Here is a 21,668-nt window from a genome sequence, read left to right as displayed (position 1 = left end):
ACTCTACTGAACATGTGCTGTTTTTGCAGTATATGATGCACAGTGTGCACACTATGAAGGGAACCCACTATAAAATGTACAGCATCCCATAATGCAATGCGGTTGGCTTGACAAATTTGCAAAATGAACCAGGGATGACATCAACTGTGACTAATTATACGCACTTATACACAATAAAAAATTATTACAAATGCAACATTTTCTTATTTCTGAGAATGAAACAGTCTGAAATAAGCATGCATTGTAATTAGGAAAATAATGCAGGATTCTACTGTTTGAAGTCATTGCATACTGCATACTAAACTCCATCAGGCAGTATGTACTGTGCAGTGTGCAGAATGCTGTTCCCACACACAACACAACCCAGACTAATGTTCACTCACAGTCCTGCAGCGCCACCTATCGGCCAACGCGTGTAATGCTGCTGTTAGAAACACTTAAAAATACAATCAAACTACAATGTCCATAAAGACCAGAATGTATCAGAATATAATATATGGATTTTTCATATTCATAAGTTTAAAACTCAGAAAGTCCTTTTTAATTACATTAAGAATAAAAACTAATATAAATTATGTGATTACTTCCATTGTCCTCATTTGTAAGTCGCTTTGGATAAAAGCATCTGCTAAATGACTAAATGTAAAAAGTAAATTATATATATAACTATATTAAATAAATAAATATTTTAAATACGTTCTAAATAAAGTCTTTTTGTACATTTAATTGACAGAAAAATAGATAATATAGCAAATTAATTTATATAAATTGTATATATATATATATACACACACACACACACACACACACACACACACATTTATATATAATAAATACATATTTTAAAGAAAAATATAATATATTTATATATACAGTATATACAGTATATATATATATATATATATATATATATATAATATTTTAAATAAGTTTTAAATAAGGTCTTTTGTACATTTAATTGACAGAAAAATAGATAATATATCAAATTAACACATACACACACACACACACACACACACACACACTATATACTATAATAATATAATAATAAATAAAGTAATATATATATATATATATATATATATATATATATATATATATATATATATGATATAAATGATACAGAAAAAATATTCTTCATTTTTTTATTTTTATTATGACATTATTATTATATGTGACCCTGGAGCACAAAAGCAGTCATAAGCAGCACAGCTATATTTGTAGCAATAGCCAACAATACATTGTTGAAAATTATACATTTTTCTTTAATGCCCAAAATCATTAGGATATTAATCAGTGTTGCCAATTTAGCAATTTTGTATCTAGATTTAGCGACTTCCCCACCCCTTTTGAGACTTTTTTCAAAAGTTTAGGGACAACTTCTTGGTCAAACCTTATCTAAGTTCTCATCGTGCCCACTGATCTATATATATATATATATATATATATAGATCAGTGAATTTTCCATTATGATGTCATCTAGTGACATTTAGCTACCAGTTTTAGCTCCTTTCAATTGAAAGCAGTTGGCAACACTGGTAAAGATCATGTTCCATGAAGATATTTGGTACATTTCCAACCGTAAATATATCAAAACTTAATTTTTGATTAGTAATATGCATTGCTAAGAACTTCATTTAGACAACTTTAAAGGTGATTTTCTCAATATTTAGATTTTTTTGCACCCTCAGATTCCAGATTTTCAAATAGTTGCATCTCAGACAAATATTGTCTGATCCTAACAAACCATACATCAATGGAAGCTATTTATTCAGCTCTCAGATGATGTATACATCTCAATTTCGAAAAATGTACCATTATGACTAGTTTTGTGGTCACATATAGTATTATATACACACAAAATAAATAAATAAATATGATCTGTTTTTAATGTGGATTCTCAATGCGAAAGCAGTGCAGCAGGGATATCGCTTTTGCCACGCTCGTGACTTTTCTCAGCGCTGTACGCGATGGACCAATCAGAGTAGAGTGAGAGGATTCGATGAGGATTTGAAAAAATATAATTTTTTAAAGACTCATAAAGAGAATTTCCTTTTGTATATCAGATAACAATCCGTATAGGTTATAATATTAAATGATTACACTTAAATCAATCATACGAACGTGTCAAACCAGACAAACGCGTCTCGAGGTTTCAGTGCGGCCGCGCGCCCCCTGAACAATGTGACCGTTGTGTATCATAGCAACCGCCGTTAGCGGTATTATTTGCCGCCCAGAGTGTCGCGTCGCGTCGCGTCAAATCAGTCGCTTGCTGTGGTGTCTCACAAGCTCATGTGACGCGCCGCCTACGGAAGTTTCTTACAGGCTTTTTCTGAGTGTTTCAGTGGATTTGAGCGTCTGACTGGCGCTGAGAAACACACACAACCATCCGGAGGACAACAACAACAACAACCGGAGCGATAAAACCAGCCCAAACTCTGCAGCAGACGCGCGTGTAAGTGTGCAGTTCATTCAGATTGTTTGTGAGTTATTTACGTTCAGTTTGTTGAACTTTTGCGCGTTTTTCAGTCAGTAACACAGCAATGAAGGAATGAAACGCCTCGATGATTTATATCTGCATAAACTCGAACAAACCTCAGTAAGTTATGTGATTCTCCTGCAGTCACACAGCTGACGTTAACTATAAATATCAATCTTATATAAAAAACAGAGTGTCCAGGCCTTTATAACAGGACATTTCTACAGCGAATATCGACGAGATGTCATTTCAGTAATGCTCTGACATATTTCATCGCTTAGAAATCACTCTTCTTCAATTCTTCTTCTGTAAATGAAAATTCTTCAGTCAGAAGTGTGAGAAAAGACTGACAGTCCGAGTATTTTCTGATTCACATTTCAGTAGTTTTTCTGTCTGTTTTCTGCTCCGTCTGTATTTCTCTGTCTCTGTTTTTCTGTCTTTCTTTTTGTATTTCTGTCTGTCTCTTTCTCTGTCTGTCTATTAGTCTTCCCATCTTTCTCTCTGTTTTTCTTTCTGTCTGTGTCCCTTATTTCTATCTCTCTTTCAGTTTTTCTGTCTGTCTCTCTGTGTTTCTGCTTCTGTCTTTCTCTCTGGTTGCTCAGTTGCTGGAATGTTTGTCTCTTTACCCGGTAAATAACTCAGTGTGAGAGTGTGTGTGTGTGTGTGTGTGTGTGTGTGTGTGTGTGTGTGAGAGTGTGTGAGAGTGTTCAGATGCACTTGCTGAGCGTGAAGGAAACAGCATGTTTGAGTGAGTCTAACAGCACTAGGTATGTTTAATATGTGTGTGTGTGTGTGTGTGTGTGTGCGTGTGTGTGTGTTTGAGGGATGTGGTCTTAAACCACAATATTTCACAGTCGTTGTGGGCTGACTAATAGAGTTCTTAAAGAGATATAGCTAATACTAATACTAATGCACTACTACAGTCGCGCTCTGCATGCACAGGACGATTTCAGTTCCTTTACCGCTCATAATGGAGATCTGTGTGAGGTGTGTGTGGAGGGGTTAACTAGTCCTGTGATGTGGCTGGAATGTTAATCAGGTCGATGTTTGTTATAAACACTGAAGCGGCTCAGTCGAGCCTGATGTTGTTCAGCGTTTCTTTCAGTGAATGTTCATCAACACTTCCAGTTCCTTGTGAATTTATAACCAATTTGCCTTTTTATTTGTCACATCAGCTTTATTAAATGCTTTCAAATGCAAGTAAACAAGCAGCAGCACTTGATGAGAGACAGACAGCAATCTGACATCTTTATTATCACGTTAGTGATAAACAGGTGATATTTGGATATAATTACACGATTAGTTTTCTGATAAACAGAAGTGGTAGTTCTCTCTTGTTTCAGTTCCAAAACCTACTGACAGCACTATCGATGGGTAATAAACATCATATTTACCATCACTAAACTGTGTTCTGGTTTATTGGTACAGGTGCATCTCAGTAAATTAGAGAGTCATGGAAAAGTTCATTTATTTCAGTAATTCAACTCAAATTGTGAAACTCGTGTATTAAATAAATTCAATGCACACAGACTGAAGTAGTTTAAGTCTTTGGTTCTTTTAATTGTGATGATTTTGGCTCATATTTAACAAAACCCCACCAATTCACTCTCAACAAATTAGAATACTTCATAAAACCAATAAAAAAATTTTTTTTAGTGAATTGTTGGCCTTCTGGAAAGTATGTTCATTTACTGTACATGTACTCAACACTTGGTAGGGGCTCCTTTTGCTTTAATTACTGCCTCAGTTCGGCGTGGCATGGAGGTGATCAGTTTGTGGCGCTGCTGAGGTGGTCTGGAAGCCCAGGTTTCTTTGACAGTGGATTGTATTGTACATAGATTCTCTCTGGGGTTCAGGTCTGGTGAGTTTGCTGGCCAGTCAAGCACACCAACACCATGCTCATTTAACCAACTTTTGGTGCTTTTGGCAGTGTGGGCAGGTGCCAAGTCCTGCTGGAAAATGAAATCAGCATCTTTAAAAAGCTGGTCAGCAGAAGGAAGCATGAAGTGCTCTAAAAGTTCTTGGTAAACACCCCAAATCATCACAGACTGTGGAAACTTAACACTGGACTTCAAGCAGCTTGGGCTATGAGCTTCTCCACCCTTCCTCCAGACTCTAGGACCTTGGTTTCCAAATGAAATACAGAACTTGCTCTCATCTGAAAAGAGGACTTTGGACCACTGGGCAACAGTCCAGTTCTTCTTCTCCTTAGCCCAGGTAAGACGCCTCTGACGTTGTCTGTGGTTCAGGAGTGGCTTAACAAGAGGAATACGACAACTGTAGCCAAATTCCTCGACACGTCTGTGTGTGGTGGCTCTTGATGCCTTGACCCCAGCCTCAGTCCATTCCTTGTGAAGTTCACCCAAATTCTTGAATGGATTTTGCTTGACAATCCTCATAAGGCTGCGGTTCTCTCGGTTGGTTGTGCATCTTTTTCCTTCCACTCAACGTTCTGTTAACATGCTTGGATACAGCACTCTGTAAACAGCCAGCTTCTTTGGCGATGAATGTTTGTGGCTTACCCTCCTTGTGAAGGGTGTCAATGATTGTCTTCTGGACAACTGTCAGATCAGCAGTCTTCTCCATGATTCTGGTTTGTAGAAATGTGTCTCTGCATCAGTGTCTCAGCAATGGATGCTCTGCAGTGAATGGGTGCCGTCAGAATGAGAGTCCAAACAGGAAGCGTTATTATGGATTATGGACTTGTATTTTAGTCAAAAACGTCTTAATGCTGGATTTGTCTCAGCTTTTGTCTTATCCAGATGTTAACTGATGGACCGGAGTGGTGTGGATTACTTGTGATGTTTCAGCTGTTTGGACTCTCATTCTGACGGCACCCATTCATCCTTCCCTGGTTGATGCTGTTTATTTTGCAGTGTTTATTTGTGCTTGTGTAAGTGTAGAGCAGGAGATGCATCATCCGTCTCTCTTCAGCGAGTTCTCGAGTTGTTGATTAGCTGGTCAAAACTTCACACCATGTGTGTTTTTGTGACTTTGTGTCAGTGAGACTTTAACCACAACTGAGACACTTGTTTGCTGTTTTCATCCTGTTTCTGTCTAATGTGTCGTTCTGAACAGAAGAGGCTGTTCATGTTATAGAGGCTGTGAAGTGTTTCATGGCCTTTAATTACAGAGCAGTTTTATTCCTCCTCCTCATGGTTTTCTGGATTGAATGTGTGTCTGAAGTCTGACATATGCTTCAGTATACGGCGGTAGGATGGCTTCCGTTGTTTGTGACTCATTCTTTCTACTTAAAAAGGGGGTTTCAAACTGTGGGCTGTAAGACTTTGCCTTGGGGGCGGTCAGTGAATTTTTTTTAATTTTTATATTTATGTATTTTTAGGGCCTTCAAATATGTTCAATTAAGATATGAATTAAATATGTTTAACATAATTTTTTATGTTTACATTCACTAAATGTAATAATATTTCATTCTGCTTTCTACAGATTGTCCAGAAATCAAGACATAAATTGCAATTCTAAAAAAAAAAAAAAGAAAAAAAAAAAAAAGAAAATTCAAAGTGGTGAATGCAAAATTTGAGAATTGTTTTTATTTATATATTTATATATTTAATGTATTTTTAGGGCCTTCAAATATGTTCAATTAAGATATTAATTAAATATGTTTAACATAATTGTTTTTTATGTTTGCTTTTTCTAACTGTAATATTTGATTCTGCTGTCTACAGACAGGTCAGAAATCAAGACTTTAATTTGCTGTTGGTTTATATTTTTATATTTCTCATAATTTGTTATTTTCAAACTGGAGGCCACAAAAATTGAGAAATATGCCTATATATTTATTTTATTTATTTGCTTATTTATAAATATTTTATATTTAATGTCATTTTTAGGGCTGCTAAAGTTAATGTGTGCCATTAAGATATTAATTAAATATGTTTAACATAATCTTTTTTTATGTTTGCATTCACCTCTTGTAATGCTTGATTCTGCTTTCTCCAGACAGGTCAGAAGTCAAGACATTAATTGCAATAATGTTTTTCTTTTTTTTTTTTCATAATTTGTTACTTTTTAAAAATATTTGTGCAAAATAGTTTAGTTTTATGACAACGTAAAATCCAAATTGTTTAATTTTTGAAAATATTTATTTGATTAAGTTTATTTTTTTAATATTAAATGTGACATTTCTTACACAGAATGACTGGATTTTAACACAAAAATGTACTGATAGAGAATATTATCAAAAGAGGATCATTGTATTTGGGTGTCCCTCGTTTGAAAACCCTACTAAGATGTCTTTATTTGGTTGTTGTTTTTCAGTCAGCATAGATGTGCCCTTCACTGTCTACAGTATCCAACAATACTGTGCATTTTGCTACAGTAGTCTACAAATACTGTCTGATTTAATTTCTTTCACCCTATGATTCCATTGATCAGTCTCTTAACTGACACAGAGTCTGACGCTTTAGGTTCAACTGTTTGATACACTCAGAGGTCAAGGGTCTTGGGCTGAGTAACTATGATGGTAAGTCAGATGCAGGAAGGGTGAGACTGAGTCATGAGTGTGTGTGTGTGTGTGTGTGTGTGTGTGTGTGTCAGCGTGTCAGCTTGAGTGAGGATTTGAGAACTTCAGCGCTAACTTAAGCTTACAATCCCAAACACGCCGTTTGTTTCACTTCTCACTAATCGCTTTCTCTCCCTCTGTTAAACAGCCAGATATGAGTAGAAAGTTTAGAAAGAGAACACCTGTTCAGAAATTAGTAATCAGTATTGGTGTGAGTTAAATACTAGTGATGAAACCGCTATCTTTCTATTAGAATACAAAAAGTACACTGGGTTTTTAAATACATCTGCTTCAAAGTGTATTTAATAATTATGTAATTTTGTATAGGCCCTCATTAAACTGTGTGTATAGATAGACAGACAGACAGACAGACAGACAGCTAGATAGAGATGTGTGTGTGAATTATAATGTATTTAGGAGCAAAATTCAGTTTTATGAAATTTTAGATAATAAAAAGTCACATTAATATGACTATTATTTATATATATATATATATATATTAATAGTAGTCATATTAAATGGTATAACAAATGTCTCAAATAGCATTTTAAGGTCTTAAATTTGGAATGGAAAAAAAAATGGTGATAATTATATAAACTTCAAAAGGCGATGATTGTAAATGGGCAATTTTGTAAGCTTATTGTGGCAATACTAGTAAAATCTTTATATTGAATACTATGTTAAATATAGTTGAGATGATCATAAGGTAGCCTATTGCCATAAATGCGCAGTATTGACTGCAAACTCAACTGTGATGTTTTCACTTTGAAATGTGCAGAAGGCCTGTATTTATTTTGTAATCTTAATTTTAAAGTTAAGATGTTTTATATAGCCTATATATACAGTATATAGGCCTATACAAATAAGTGTAACACTTTATTTTAAGGTGTCCTTGTTACACGTTACATGTACTTACTATTCTAATAACAATAAATCATGCATAATTACATGCAAACAACCCTAATCCAAACCCTAATCCTAACCCTAGTAAGTAGTACATGTAGTTAATTAATATTACTCAGTACTTAAATGTATAATTGCACTGTAACAAGGACACCTTAAAATAAAGTGTAACCCAAATTAGATCTTTAAGACTTTTTCTGACCTTAAACTTAATAAAACCTATTTTTTTTAGACTCTTTATTGATTTTTATTCACACATATGATTCTAAATGCAAGTTACAGTTCACTTCACACACATCTATATTTAGTCAGAAATGTGAATAAAACTCTTGTCCTGTGAGGTACAGCGGCATATACAGTGGCAGCTTCAGTCTTGTGTTCCTCATGTATTTTTTTACTAAAAACAAAAACAAACAAACTCCATCTACACATTAGGGTTGCACGATACACCGGTACTACGGTAGTATCGCGATACTAAAGCTTAAAAATACCCGCGGTGCCATTGCATTTTTTAAACGGTAGTATCGTCCATACGGTACCGTAAGATATGTTGTATGCACGGCAAGAACACTGTTTAAAACGTTCATTTGAACATGCATGCCAGCAGAAACATTACAAGTTGTCTTTCTGCTGTGCTGTGTATAACGTTACGCGTTATATGGTGCTGAGTGTTTCCCGATGCTTCAGTTCAGTTTGCAATGAGAAGTTGCACTTGCACATCATTGTTCATGCAGCAGTTTATCAGAAGAAAGGGTCTGATTCAGACCATCTTATGTCATTTTAAAAAAACAGCAGCTCAAGCATCACTTATTCAACATCATAATATCTTACAAGAAAGTATTCTCACAGTTTAATTAATTTGACCACTTCTAGAACAGGTGTAATAGTTCGTTTCTGGAAGCATCTTTGCGATCACGAATGCAAATCCATTCATCAGCATAGCGGCTTTGCACTTGGTTCTTATCAATCATTATGTATATTTTGTTTATTCATTTATAATGTTATGTTTTAATATACATGCTGCTAACTCGGAAATTTCAAGATACACGAGCAAAAAAATGCTCCTGACAGTGCAAGAGTGCTGTTTTTGTTTCGTTTGTGTTCGAATCCAAATCCGCGTTGATTTGGGAGAATCACTGATTCACTGAGCCATTCATAAAAACAGTCATTTGATTCGCTCCTGAAGGATTCAGCCGTTTTGAAAGAATCGTTTGAATGACTCAGTGATTCAATCACGAACTTCTGCCACCTGCTGGCCGTTTTTAAGTTTCCCATCTAAAAGTAGGCATATTACATTATTTTCCAACATATTTCTATATTCAGAATTTAGTATTTAAAACACTAATCTCATAACATTATTTATGCAATTATGTATAAATGCCACATCTAAATGTCACTTCATGCAGCTTCTGTGCAGTGCTAAGATGAGTTTTGTTTAGATCATTTCATGGATAACAATAGCCAGTCATTCATTCACATTAAGTATTCAGAGAATAATATTGTCTGTTTTGATGAGCTGCTGTCGTGTGTGTTTTCATGTTCAAACACACATGACCTGAAGATCCAGTCATGAATGTGGAGCATCTAGTTTTCATTCTGTCAGAGGGATATTCAGGTGTGTGTGTGTGTGTGTGTTGGTTTTAATTTCACATGCAAATCTCTCTCTTAAAGAAAAGTGTACTTTATGTTAGAGAATATCTCTTCATGTCTTTTTAATTTTTCTCATTGAAATGGACTGTTTTACCCACTTCACACACACACACACACACACCCTGCTGTTTCACACTTTGAAGTGTTTGTGTGCATTTAACAGATGCACTTCCTGGTAAAATGATACTTTAAAATGAGGAAGCAACTGAAAAGAGTTTGATTATATGTGTGAGACACGGTTTGAGTGGCTGATACTGCTTTTGGTTATTATATTTGCAATAAATTTGATCATTAAACTTGTATATTGACCCTCTGAGCTTCACCCAAACAGATGATCTCAAGACTTCTTTGATATCTGATGAAGATCTTATGATAGTGCCTGATTCGAGCTAATTACAACATAAAGAGGAGGAAGTGCCTTTGGCTTAAAATGATTCATGATGTAAAGCACATGCAGCATTTGGTATATTCACTTTTACTGTAACCTGAACATGAAACACTGTCTTCCCATCACAAACTCTTAGAAATGTCTGAATGTGAATCATCTGAATGTGTATAGCGTCTCACATGCTTCTCTGAAGTAACTTCATGTTTCAGCATTTTTGAGCAATTGTGGTCATTTGCACCAAACGGACACAACGTTATTGCTATGCATTGCTAAATATTTGAGTGTTGCGCCAGTAAACTAGTGTTTGGAGTAAAAGAGCATCAGTGAAATTGTGTTGTACCTGACAGGCATCCTACTCACAGATATTATTAGTGATAAAGACGACGAGTCGTCACGGTGTTTGAGGAACCGGTGTTTAAAAGGATTGGAGGTGGAAGGAGCTGCTTCTGTTTTCGTGTGTGAGAATTGTGTTTTTGTGATGGTGAGGAGTCTAACCGCATGACCAGCACTCCTCCTGACGGGCACGGACACAAGTGCATGGGCCAAAAGCTTCAGTCGCTCATTGCAGAGCGTTTCATCAGCACCGCTTCAGTGCATTATCATCATTAACACAGAAATCTAACATCAGACATATGTAGAGTGATTTTAGAAATCATGCATGAAGACTGTGTTTGTGAAGTCATGGTCTAATAAATAATATCTGTAGTTCATCTGACTGATAATGAGCTCAACTGGAAAAATGATCTTATCTGAGCAGGAACAGGAAATTGCATGCAGGAAATGAGCTTTTTCTGACATTTTGGTGTCTTTATGATGTGGGCATTGATATTAGTTTTTGTCTGAGTGCGTTTTGCTGCAGAATAAGTCACATTTAATGTAAACATAAATATGCCAGCAGGGTCAAAATGTAACGTGACATATTGGAGTAAAAATGGTTTATACAGGGTCTTGCATATTTTGCACTTCCTCAAATTAAGGTGTAAAAAGGTAATGGCATTAAATGTTGTATGCACTGTAATTTTTTTTTTTAAACAATAAATAAAAAAATGGGGAAAATACATAAATAAAAAGAATACAAATAGTAATAGTAGTAATAATGAACATCTTCCTCTGTATTTTTGTCTGATTTTTCAGTACAAATATCTAAACATGATTAAATCAAGGTGCATTTACTTGAGATGGAAAATTAAGTGATGAAATAATTCATCTTTTAATTATTTAGTTTAATTTAATTAATAAAACTAATTTAATTAATCTTTTAAATTGTTTTAAAAGTTTTATGCATTCATTTTTGATAATACATTTATATTAAATAAATAAAAAATCAATAAAAGTTAAAACAGTAAAATGCATTTCATAGGCCCCTATTATTGTAGAATTTTTAATAAATTATTAAATTGAACTTTTATAAATGCAATTCATTAGACATTTTTAAATTACAATTTAATTAAAACATTTAAATGAAATATTCAGAAAAATATATCCAGAATCCAAGAATATCCAGACAAATTAAAACGAAAAACACAGAATTTGAGAATAAATTAAACAGAATTTGGGGAAAAAAAATCTAACAGATTTAATCAGGCTCTTGGATCAGCTATTATGCATGTTTTTGCTCTTGTATGATAGATTCTTGTAATGATCTGAATCTGCTTAAGTAAACATGTCTCAGATTCCTGAAGCTCTTTTTCTCTGTGTAATTTTCCCCACGTGTTCTGCTGAATGAAAATATGAGGAACAGAATGACAGTGAGTGTTCATGCCTGCTGGTTCAGTTTCGACGAGAGATTGTGACAGATTTGTTTTACAGTATATGACTGCTGAATGCATCTCATGCCTACAGTCTCCTTTAACACGCTCATGATTCCTGTAACGCTGTTCACTTTATTTATTAATAAATAAGCATAAATAATGAATAAATTAATAAATTCTGACTCACAATATATAAATAAATAAATACAGATTCACTACAAACTAACAAACAAATAAATAAATAAATACTGGCTCACAATAACAAACAAATAAAAAATAAATAAATTCTGACACAATAAATAAACAAATAAATAATGAATAAATAGATAAATTCTGACTCTAAATAAATAAATAAATAAATAAATACTGAAAAGAAAGAAAGAAACACATAAATCAATAAATTCTGACTCGCAATAAACAAACAAACAATGAATAAATAAATTCTGACTCAATAAACAAACAAACAATGAATAAATAAATTCTGACTCACAATAAATAAACAAATAAATAAATACAGATTCACTACAAACTAACAAACAAATAAAAATAAATAAAATTCTGACTCACAATAAATAAATAAATAAATCCTGATCAGTCTGATGATTTCTCTCTCTCTCTTTCTCTCAACAGACGTCCTAATCCAGCGATGATTCCCTGACCTCGTCCCATGGAGAAGAAGTCCTGCAGTGTATTCCTGCAGCCAGCTGCTCCGGTCATGTCCTTCGTCCCGCCGGAGAGTTCCCAGCCCGTGTCTGATTGGCTGAATGGCCTCCGGCTCGACCAGTACTGCCCGGCCTTCCGGGAGGCGGGGCTGGGAACGTTGTGGGAGTGTCAGGATCTAAGCTCCGCCCAGCTGCAGCGGATGGGTGTGGCTCTGCCCGGCCACAGGAAGCGGATCCTCGGCAGCCTGCGCAAGCTCCTCCCCTCGGCGGCAGGAACGGAGGAGGACGAGGAGCGAGAGGAGGACAAGCCCGTCGCCCGAGAGAGGACCAAATTCAGAGCGTCGGATGTAAAACAGCAAACGGAAAACAGCGTCACCGGTAAGCGTCCGCCTCCTGTCCCGCCTCGAGTCACGCCCAATCGACCTCCCGTTCCCTTCACGCCTGGATCGGGAACCATGGCAACCGCTCCTGAGCCTATCAGCATCCCTGAACAAAAGGAAACGCCCACACCTGCCGAACAAACCAAGCCCATCCCAACTCCCAGGCCACGCCCAGAACACCTGCCTCTTAAAGGGCCGGCGCAGCAACTCCAGACGAGCGAGAGGAGACCGTCTCTTGTGTCTCCCTCTTCCTCCTCCTCCTCCTCTTCATCATCGGAGCGCTTCCACCTGTATGAACAGTGTTTGTCTCCCACTCAGGGAGAAGTGAACGCTCCTCCTCTTCCTCCTAAGAGCTACGCTGTGGGCGTCTCTAAAGAGCCCAGAGACGGTCCGTACAGACCCCCTGTTCCACCTCCTCGCGTCTCCGTCTGCTCCAGGACTACGAATCCCAGAAGCACGTCATCCGGAAGCCCGCCCACATCCAGGTACAGGACACACTTTATCTGTCAACTGCTGCAATGTTTAGTATGTAATAGGGCTGTGACTAGGGCTGGACAATAATTCAATATCAATATGTATCGCGATTAGGGGTGTAACAGTACACGTATTCGTACAGAACTGTTTTGGGATCATTCCTTTCTCTTTACTACTAGTTTTAACGCGAATAAACATGACTGAACATCTCATGCCTCATGTAATTGCTCAATCAGTGTTTCAACCGCGGAAAGACATCAACAAAACAGCGAGGGAATAAAATGTCACGCAGCATTTCATTTACCTCAGTGTCCACAGCTCGTTAGTTCACTAGAGAAATGAAGTCAATAGAGGAGCATTTCTTGAAATATTACACTACATACTCATTATATTTTAATAAACCTGTTAGTCTTAATTATATAATGTATGTTTAAATTAATCTGTTATGAAACATGCCATGACAGCCAGTGTGTAATTGAATATATTTTAACAAATAGCCTAGAAATTTAATTATTTATAAGTTAATTTAAAAACTGCATTATGTGCAATTTACATGTTTGCATACAATTTTATTTTTATTTTTTTAAAGTTGAGTGTTGATTATCTATTTAAAAATAAATAGTAATTAAAGTTTGGGTTAAGTTGTTAGGCCTAATTGTAACCTTATAATGTAAAAGGGCTCCCTAGTTTTAAGCATAAGCTGAGGTAGATTTTTATCACTAAGAAAATTTAAACTATAACTGAATGTATTTAAAGAAAGAGCAACTTGTTCAGTAAACCACTGTTTATATAAAAAAAAGAAAAGAAAGAAGAAAGTTTAGTTTTTCCCCTGCAGTACTGAAATCATACCGAACCGTGACATTAAAACCGAGGAACGTACCGAACCGCCATATTTGTGTACCGTTACACCTAGGGTTGTTCCGATTCCGATACTAGTATTGGAAATTCCACCGATACCACAAAAAAATCTGGCATCGGTATCGGCGAGTACTTGAATCCATGTACCGATCCGATACCATTCTTAAACAAGATCTATAGTTATGCCCGCTAGCTTTGCTTAACGCTGCAAATCGGAAATCAATTCTTCTTCGCTGCTCAGAATGCAAACACAGGAAGTTGTGCACAAGCAACCACTATTTAGAGCAGCAAAGAATAAATACAAACGTGGTAGCACATTGCCAGTAAATCACTCGCATATGCGACTAAATCTTCACCCTGGGCGACTAAATAGTGTATAATATTAGCCACTGGCTAATAAATGCTCAGATTATACTCGCCAGTGTGTGAGTTGGAGGCTATGTATAAGTTTAGCACAGATATATTGTCACTCGCTGAACACTCTGACCAAGCGTTTCAGAGTTTCACTCTCCGTCAGCGATCTGGGCTATTTTTCAGTTCATCTGAATGAATGCAGCGCACCTGTATTTGACGTGCCGTAAGCTCTAGTGTGAGCTTTGCTTTTCGCCGTCGCTTTGCTTTTTTTCCTCACATGCAAAGAGAGAGAGAGAGAGAGAGAGAGTCTTATGTAGCGCGTCAATTCTGCTTGGTATGTAAACGATATTCTTTGTTGTATTTTCCTGTCAGAATAACGGAGTTCCTTTGGAATTCTTCATCTTTTAAGAACTGCCGGGTTCTCCGGTAGTAGGCGGAGCTAATGCGCAAACGACAATCTCATTGGCTGGCGCTCACCTATAATCGCCCCTGTTTTGATTTCATCAAATCATTTCAAGCGAACGCAGACAACGTGATTAATATTCATGAATCCAGCAGCTCGTTAATCCTTAGTGCGTTTTGTTGTTCTTAGTAGAATTCATAGTATGATTATTATCTTATCAGTATTATTGATAGTTCCCCCCCCATTTTTTAGAGAAACACTGAATGACCAAAAAAGCACCACCACCAGTTCAGTTAAAATGACTGTATTCATGGTTACCAAGTTTTAATTCTAATTGCTAAAGTTATATCATTAAATAATACTCGATTATCATAATACATTTATAATGCTTCACTGACTGATGTTAAGAGTGTACTTTTAGATATTTAAATAGATTTTAAAAATGGAATGCCATTTTCCAAACATTATATATTATATTTTTTTGTTTACTATCTATCTATCTATCTATCTATCTATCTATCTATCTATCTATCTATCTATCTATCTATCTATCTATCTATCTATCTATCTATATATGGTGAAGCACACCATAAAATAATTGTATCTATTCATACAGATCTAGTAGTACATACAGCTGTATAACCAGATACACACCCAGGTATCGGATCAGTACTCAGTATCGGCCGATACCCTGAGCCGATACCCCGGAATCGGTATCGGGAAGGGAAAAAGGGTATCGGAACATCTCTAGTTACACCCCTAATCGCGGGTGTTTTATATGAATATATCTGAAGGGAACTGACTGTCTTCAGAAAAGTTTTGATGGCATTTACATTTTGTCATTTTATCTTTCATAGACTTGGCAAATTCATTTTTCATAAGTTTGTAGGAACAGACATCTGTTGTGGCCATTTTTAGCAGTTTTTATGAGGCTTTTTTAATAGTGTTCATATCGATATCGGAATTATGTCGTATCGACTGAAATTAAGAAATATATCGTGATATAATTTTTTTTTGTTTTGTCAATTATATAATAGATAAAGAGAAAAAATCATATGGTGCATATATTTCTTTAAAATACTCTTATACTTATATTTTGAGCCAGATTTTGTCCATTAAACAGGAGATCTGGGTAGTTTTTAAACTGTATTGAGTCACGGGTTCAAAGTTAGCTGGGAAAATACACCAGTCATGAAACTGGATTTTAGTATTTCTATTTAATAATAATTAAAAAAAATCCCTTTGGATTATCAACGTAGCCATTTTTCTATGAACATTTGTGACCAACAATGTGAATTTCATATACAAACATTTAAGAAGTCACAGTTTTGCATATTTTTTTCAATCCTCCAAAACCATTTTGGCCAAAATTAAAAATTAATATTTTTTAAAATATATTTTTGGGTAAATATATTTGGGTTGATATAAATTTGGTCTACTATACTTTTAGTGACAACATTGACTGCAATCTGTTTAATGGATTCTGCATAGAGCTTGATTTTTCACTAAATTGTTCTTTTAAATGATTATTATTCTTAACCTGATCTGGACATAGTATGACATTATTATGACGTTTTTTCTTTTTAAATTTGTTAAATGAGTAACACTGCAGAGACTGGGACAGTAGATGAAATATGATTGTTTGGTCGTGTGGCTGGTTTAATAGAGCGCAACAGTCTGTTCCGGAAATAAAAATCCCATTTATTTTCTCCATAGTGGTACTGATTTTTAATGGTAACTTATAAACTCTTTAAAGACAGACGTACTTTGAGCTACGAGGTTATTAATTGACAGTTCATGCTTCTGTTGAAATCATCAGCCCCCAGTATTTTAACTTTTTTTTAAATATCACATTTAACAGTGGAATTATGGTGAAAAACTACATCTCCACCAGTGGTTTAAGTCATTAGTTTTATATTTCTCCATTGTTTTTAATTTGATTATGTAATTCACAATGCTTTATGGGATTATAGTTCTTTCTCTCGTTAGAGCCGTTAAGATCACAGTATTGTATCATTGTCTTTTTGTCTGATTTTTAAACACTTTGTTGTGTTTCTCCTCGTAGCTGGTTGGTTTGGTTCATGGTACCAAAAGGAATGGGGAAAAGCAATGTTTCAGTCTATTACAGTTCATTCATCACAATGGAGATGGAAGGTGAAGTGCATTGCATTGTGGGATACATCACCTCACACTGCATGTTTTGTGGCATTCTGCACATTTGAGCAAATTATCCATGTATTCCGATCTGCATACTAAGCACATTGTGTTATTGTGAACACAGCGGACACTCATGACTCAGTGCTTTTACACAATGCTCTTGCACAAACTAGTTTTTGTGTTTCCTGTGCACTGACTTGAGGTCATTGAGTCATGAGGCCTGCAGACCTTCACACGGGTCAAACCGACCAGTGCAAATGAGTCGGAGCTGGAAAACGACATGACAGGCTCCTTCAGTTATTGCATGAATGCTAACGGTGAGAGCGCCACCCTGTGGTGAGCACTGGGACTGCTAATGAGGAGAATATACTACTAGTGTAATGTGATTTTGGAAAACCCTTCTTTTAATTTAATTTTTATTTTATTTTATTTTATTTTATTTTATTTTATTTTATTTTATTTTATTTTATTTTATTTTACTTAATTTTTATTTTACTTAATTTAATTTAAAAACTTATAAGTTGTGATTTTAATTATTTATTTATTTTTGAGCCAGAGTTTGGCCATTAAACACAGGATATCTGGGTTGTTTTTAATATGGATTTTCTAAAAATAGTTTTTAAAATTCTTCCACTCGATTATGGCAAAAATCATAATCACGATTATTTTGGTCAACATTGTAATCATGGTTATTTAACACGATTATTAGTGGGTCATATGAACAAAACTTTATATTACATTACATTTAGTCATTTAGCAGACGCTTTTATCCAGAGTGACTTACAAATGAGGACAATGGAAGCCATCAAAATCAACAGAAGAGCAATAATATGCAAGTGCTATAACAAGTCCCAGTTAGCTTAATGTAATACACGTAGCAAGAGTATTTTTAATTATATAATAAATAAAAAGAATACAGATAGAATAGAAAAAGAATAGAGCAAGCTAGTGTTAGAGGCATTTTTTTGCTTTTGTTAATTGTATAATTGTTAATTAAATCTAATTAAATAAAAAGAAAAGAAATAGATAGAATACAATAAGAATAGAGAAGCTAGTGTTTTTTTAATTAAAGATATTAGTGATAAAAGTCTTCAACAATGATTGCCTGTCAGTAATACAAACTGATAAATACAGCAAACTGTCAGTAATACAATAAAAACAAAAAAGCAAAGGTCAAAAACAATACAAAAAAGATACAAATGAAACCAAGTCTAAAGTATTCAGCTAGCAGCATACTACAGAAATTGTCGAAGCGCATGCACAAAGTTCTCTTTCGTGCTTTTAGAAACACAAACAAATCTAATAAACATTAATAAATCAAGCACGTCCCACTTTGTGAAAATCACGTTATATGATTTGCACGTTAAGTTCGGGCTTTAATGGGATAAATTGAACAGCCCTATCCCCTACTGTATATTTTGAGCCAGATTTTGTCCGTTAAACAAGAGATATGGGTAGTTTTTAATCTGGATTGAGTCACGGGTCCAAAATTAGCTGAGAAAATGAATCCGCAATGAAACTGGATTTTAGTATTTAATTTAAAAAAAATTCCTGTGGCTTATTTACCATGAATTTCTGTGACAGACAGTGTAGATTTTCCATAGTTTGAAGGCGTGTGACGGTCATTGATCTGTGCTTTGCACTGTTTGATTGGATTCACTCTCATCAGTGAGTTAATTTTGGCTGCGTTCAGTCCTGTAGTGTTTAGTGTTTAGTGTTTGCTGTGATCAGTCGTTGTTCTGCATGTGAGCTCTAGATGTCAGCAGTTCTCCTGTCATCAGTCTGTGTGGTTTCCTCAAACGATGCGCTACCTACCCACAATGCCGTGCGTGACGCCTCCTCCAAACACACACACAGCTGTGTGCACAAGCGTCTTGAAATGAGTCTGTGATTTTCCAGAAAGATCATTTACTGTCAGCATGTGAATGTTTTATTGAGAAGTTGTGGTTTTAGATTCCGTTTCCGAGACAATTTGGAAAGTTATGGTTATCAGACATTATTTTCATGATGATTAAGTACTCTCACTACTTTATTAAAAAAAAGATAATAATCATCATATTCTCAATGCAAAAATGTACCTATAAACTTTACTTTTGAGTTTGTTTCTAGATTGTGATTCTTATTACAGTATACAGTACAGTGAACATTTTTATATATAAATATGATTTAATACTTTAATATAAAATTATAATAATGAATTTACTAATACTGTTTTTATCATAATTTTATCAATATAATATTTAATATTTTAATATAAAATTGCTTTTAATTTCTGATTGAATATTTATTATCTATAAATCTGAGCATATCACAGCAGTCCTCAGGTCCTTACACTGGCTTCCAGTTACATTTAGGATTGATTTTAAAGTGCTTTTACTTGTTTATAAATCTCTCAATGGCCTAGGACCTAAATACATTGCAGATATGCTCACTGAATATAAACCTAACAGACCACTCAGATCATTAGGATCGAGTCAGTTAGAAATACCAAGGATTCACACAAAACAAGGGGAGTCTGCTTTTAGCTATTATGCCGCCCGCAGCTGGAACCAGCTTCCAGAAGAGATCAGATGTGCTAAAACATTAGCCACATTTAAATCCAGACTCAAAACTCATCTGTTTAGCTGTGCATTTGTTGAATGAGCACTGTGCTACGTCTGTATAATCACTCTCTATTCTTAACTGTTTCAAATTCTTTTAAAATCAATTTTAAAAGTTTAAACAGAAGGTTAAAGTAAGTGTTGTGATGGTAAAGAGAATGTGGGCAAAGAAAGACAAGTGTGTTGGTTAATCAGTTGAAAGTAGGACCTCTGAGTTGTATTTGTTTGGTTTATGATGGTCAAAGTAAGTATGGGGTGAAGAAGTGGAGCAGTTAGGTGTTTGGGAAGGTTTTTTCACTTAAGGCCATTGCACACGGAGTCCAAAATGTTTGCATGCGTTTTTCCGTTTTTCTGTATTCGTCATCCTATCCTATCAAAATGCATGCAGTGCATGAAAACGCAGAAAATCGAACCTGATCCGAATTTTTTATGACGGATGAAAGTTTCGGAGGCAGTGTGTAAACGTGATTGACACAACGTGAGGTCGTATTTATTTTTTAACGTGCAAAAATTTCGAACTCGGTGTGCAATGGCCTTTAGTGCGGAAGAGTTTGAACAAAGCTTGAGAATGTTGTTTTTTAATTCCTTGCTTTTATTGTTGTGATGACTATTTTACTTCCTTTTATGTAAAGCACGTTGAACTACCGCTGTGTATGAAATGTGCTATATAAATAAACTTGCCTTGCCTTAATAATGGTATTTGTATAAGTGACAATTTTTTTTTTTTTTCACATTACACTTTTTTACAATAATAATATAAAAAAATAACAATGCAAAACATAAATAAATGCAGTGTTCGCTTTCATTATTGCATTTGATGCAGTGGTGAAATGCACGATCGCCGGTTGTTTTGTGAACAGGAGAAACAGGAGGCAGATTTCAGGAAGCTCTTTGTTTTTTTGAAGGTCTCAGCACACAGACGTGTTCACGTCTAAAAGCGTTTTCCACTTCCGCCTGTCTTGTGTGTGGTTGGTTTAGGTCTCGTTCACTCGTTCTCGACGTGGTTCTCCAGCGCTCTCGTTTTTGTCACACTTGTTTACTGGGCTGTATTCACTGATCTGATGTTTATCAGTGTATAACAGGGTTTCGGTCACTCTCATCCGTCTCTGATGGCCTTATTTGGCGTGTTTGAGCATGTAAGTTCAATGTGGAAGTGAATGTTTGTTGTTCTCTTTCCTTATGTACTTTGTGTCTAATCTGTTGTGTTTGTTCTGTTGATTGTGCATGTTTTTAATGATCTCTTTTGCTTGTCCGATCAGTGTTTTGGATGTTTCTCTAATGTTTCGTTCACACAAACTGAGTCAAACTTGACTGTATTTTCTGTAGATGATGTGAGTGGAGTCTCACTGCCATGATGTTGGCCAGTTTTCTAACTGTACATTTGGTAATAATTTTTTTAAGCAGCTGACGTGAAACTATAATCTCACTGCAGTTTATGCTCTTCAGAGCCTCACGTTCATTTCCGACAGCATCACAGCTGTGTTTATTATAAGCTGATGCCTTGCACTGTAAAACCGCAGCTTCATCTTTCTGGTGGTTTGTGTTCATGTCGTTCTTTTCTCTTGAGTGCTGCACCTTTGTTATCTTTGTTTGTTTTCAGTTGTAAACACACGTCATCTCTCACTTTATTCGGTGGTTCGCACAAAAAACATCAGTCATCGGGGGAAGCACTCAGTAAGTGATATCTGCGTTCGCTGATGAGTTCGGTGTTTGTGCCTTTCACTTCCTGATGTTTAGCGAATAACCGCAGCTGACCGTTCAGCTCATTTCTGTCTGTTTGTACATTAGGGAAGAGTTTTTTGCTCAGTAATGTTAATTGGTTCATTTGAATCTGTGCTGAGCATCAGGATAAAACAACATCTGTCTCTACATTAGTTAGTAGTACTGGTTGATTGATACGAGTTTTTGGACGATGCTTGAAAATATTTACTAGTTGGGAGTTGGTTGCACTTTTGTCTTAGACTTTGTATTATTCAAGGAAAAGTTCACCCAAGAATGAGCTGAAAATGTGCCCGAAATATAGATGGGTTTGTTTCTTCATCAGGTTTGTAGAAATGTGTCTCTGCATCAGTGTCTCAGCAATG

The 21,668-nt window shown here is 35.5% G+C and overlaps 1 protein-coding gene across 6 annotated transcripts in view; it reads left to right on the top strand.

The window, feature by feature from the left end:
- The first annotated feature begins 2,276 nt into the window (after window positions 1-2,276).
- LOC131554332 (arf-GAP with Rho-GAP domain, ANK repeat and PH domain-containing protein 1-like) overlaps window positions 2,277-21,668 on the top strand; it is a 75,400-nt gene continuing 56,008 nt past the window's right edge. Inside the window, exons 1-2 of one of the 6 annotated variants that reach the window (XM_058799608.1) lie at window positions 2,277-2,455; window positions 12,327-13,223. In XM_058799608.1, coding sequence (XP_058655591.1) covers window positions 12,364-13,223 — 860 coding nt within the window. In that variant the 5' untranslated portion in view covers window positions 2,277-2,455; window positions 12,327-12,363. Of the gene's footprint in view, window positions 2,456-2,582; window positions 2,600-6,711; window positions 6,966-12,326; window positions 13,224-20,507; window positions 20,721-21,668 lie in introns of those variants that run through there. The other 5 variants (XM_058799604.1, XM_058799607.1, XM_058799606.1 and 2 more) reach the window with 5 other exon arrangements.

This window comes from Onychostoma macrolepis, chromosome 15 (assembly GCF_012432095.1).
Source record: "Onychostoma macrolepis isolate SWU-2019 chromosome 15, ASM1243209v1, whole genome shotgun sequence".
Lineage (NCBI taxonomy): Eukaryota > Metazoa > Chordata > Actinopteri > Cypriniformes > Cyprinidae > Onychostoma > Onychostoma macrolepis.
This window is presented reverse-complemented; position numbering and strand designations above follow the sequence as displayed.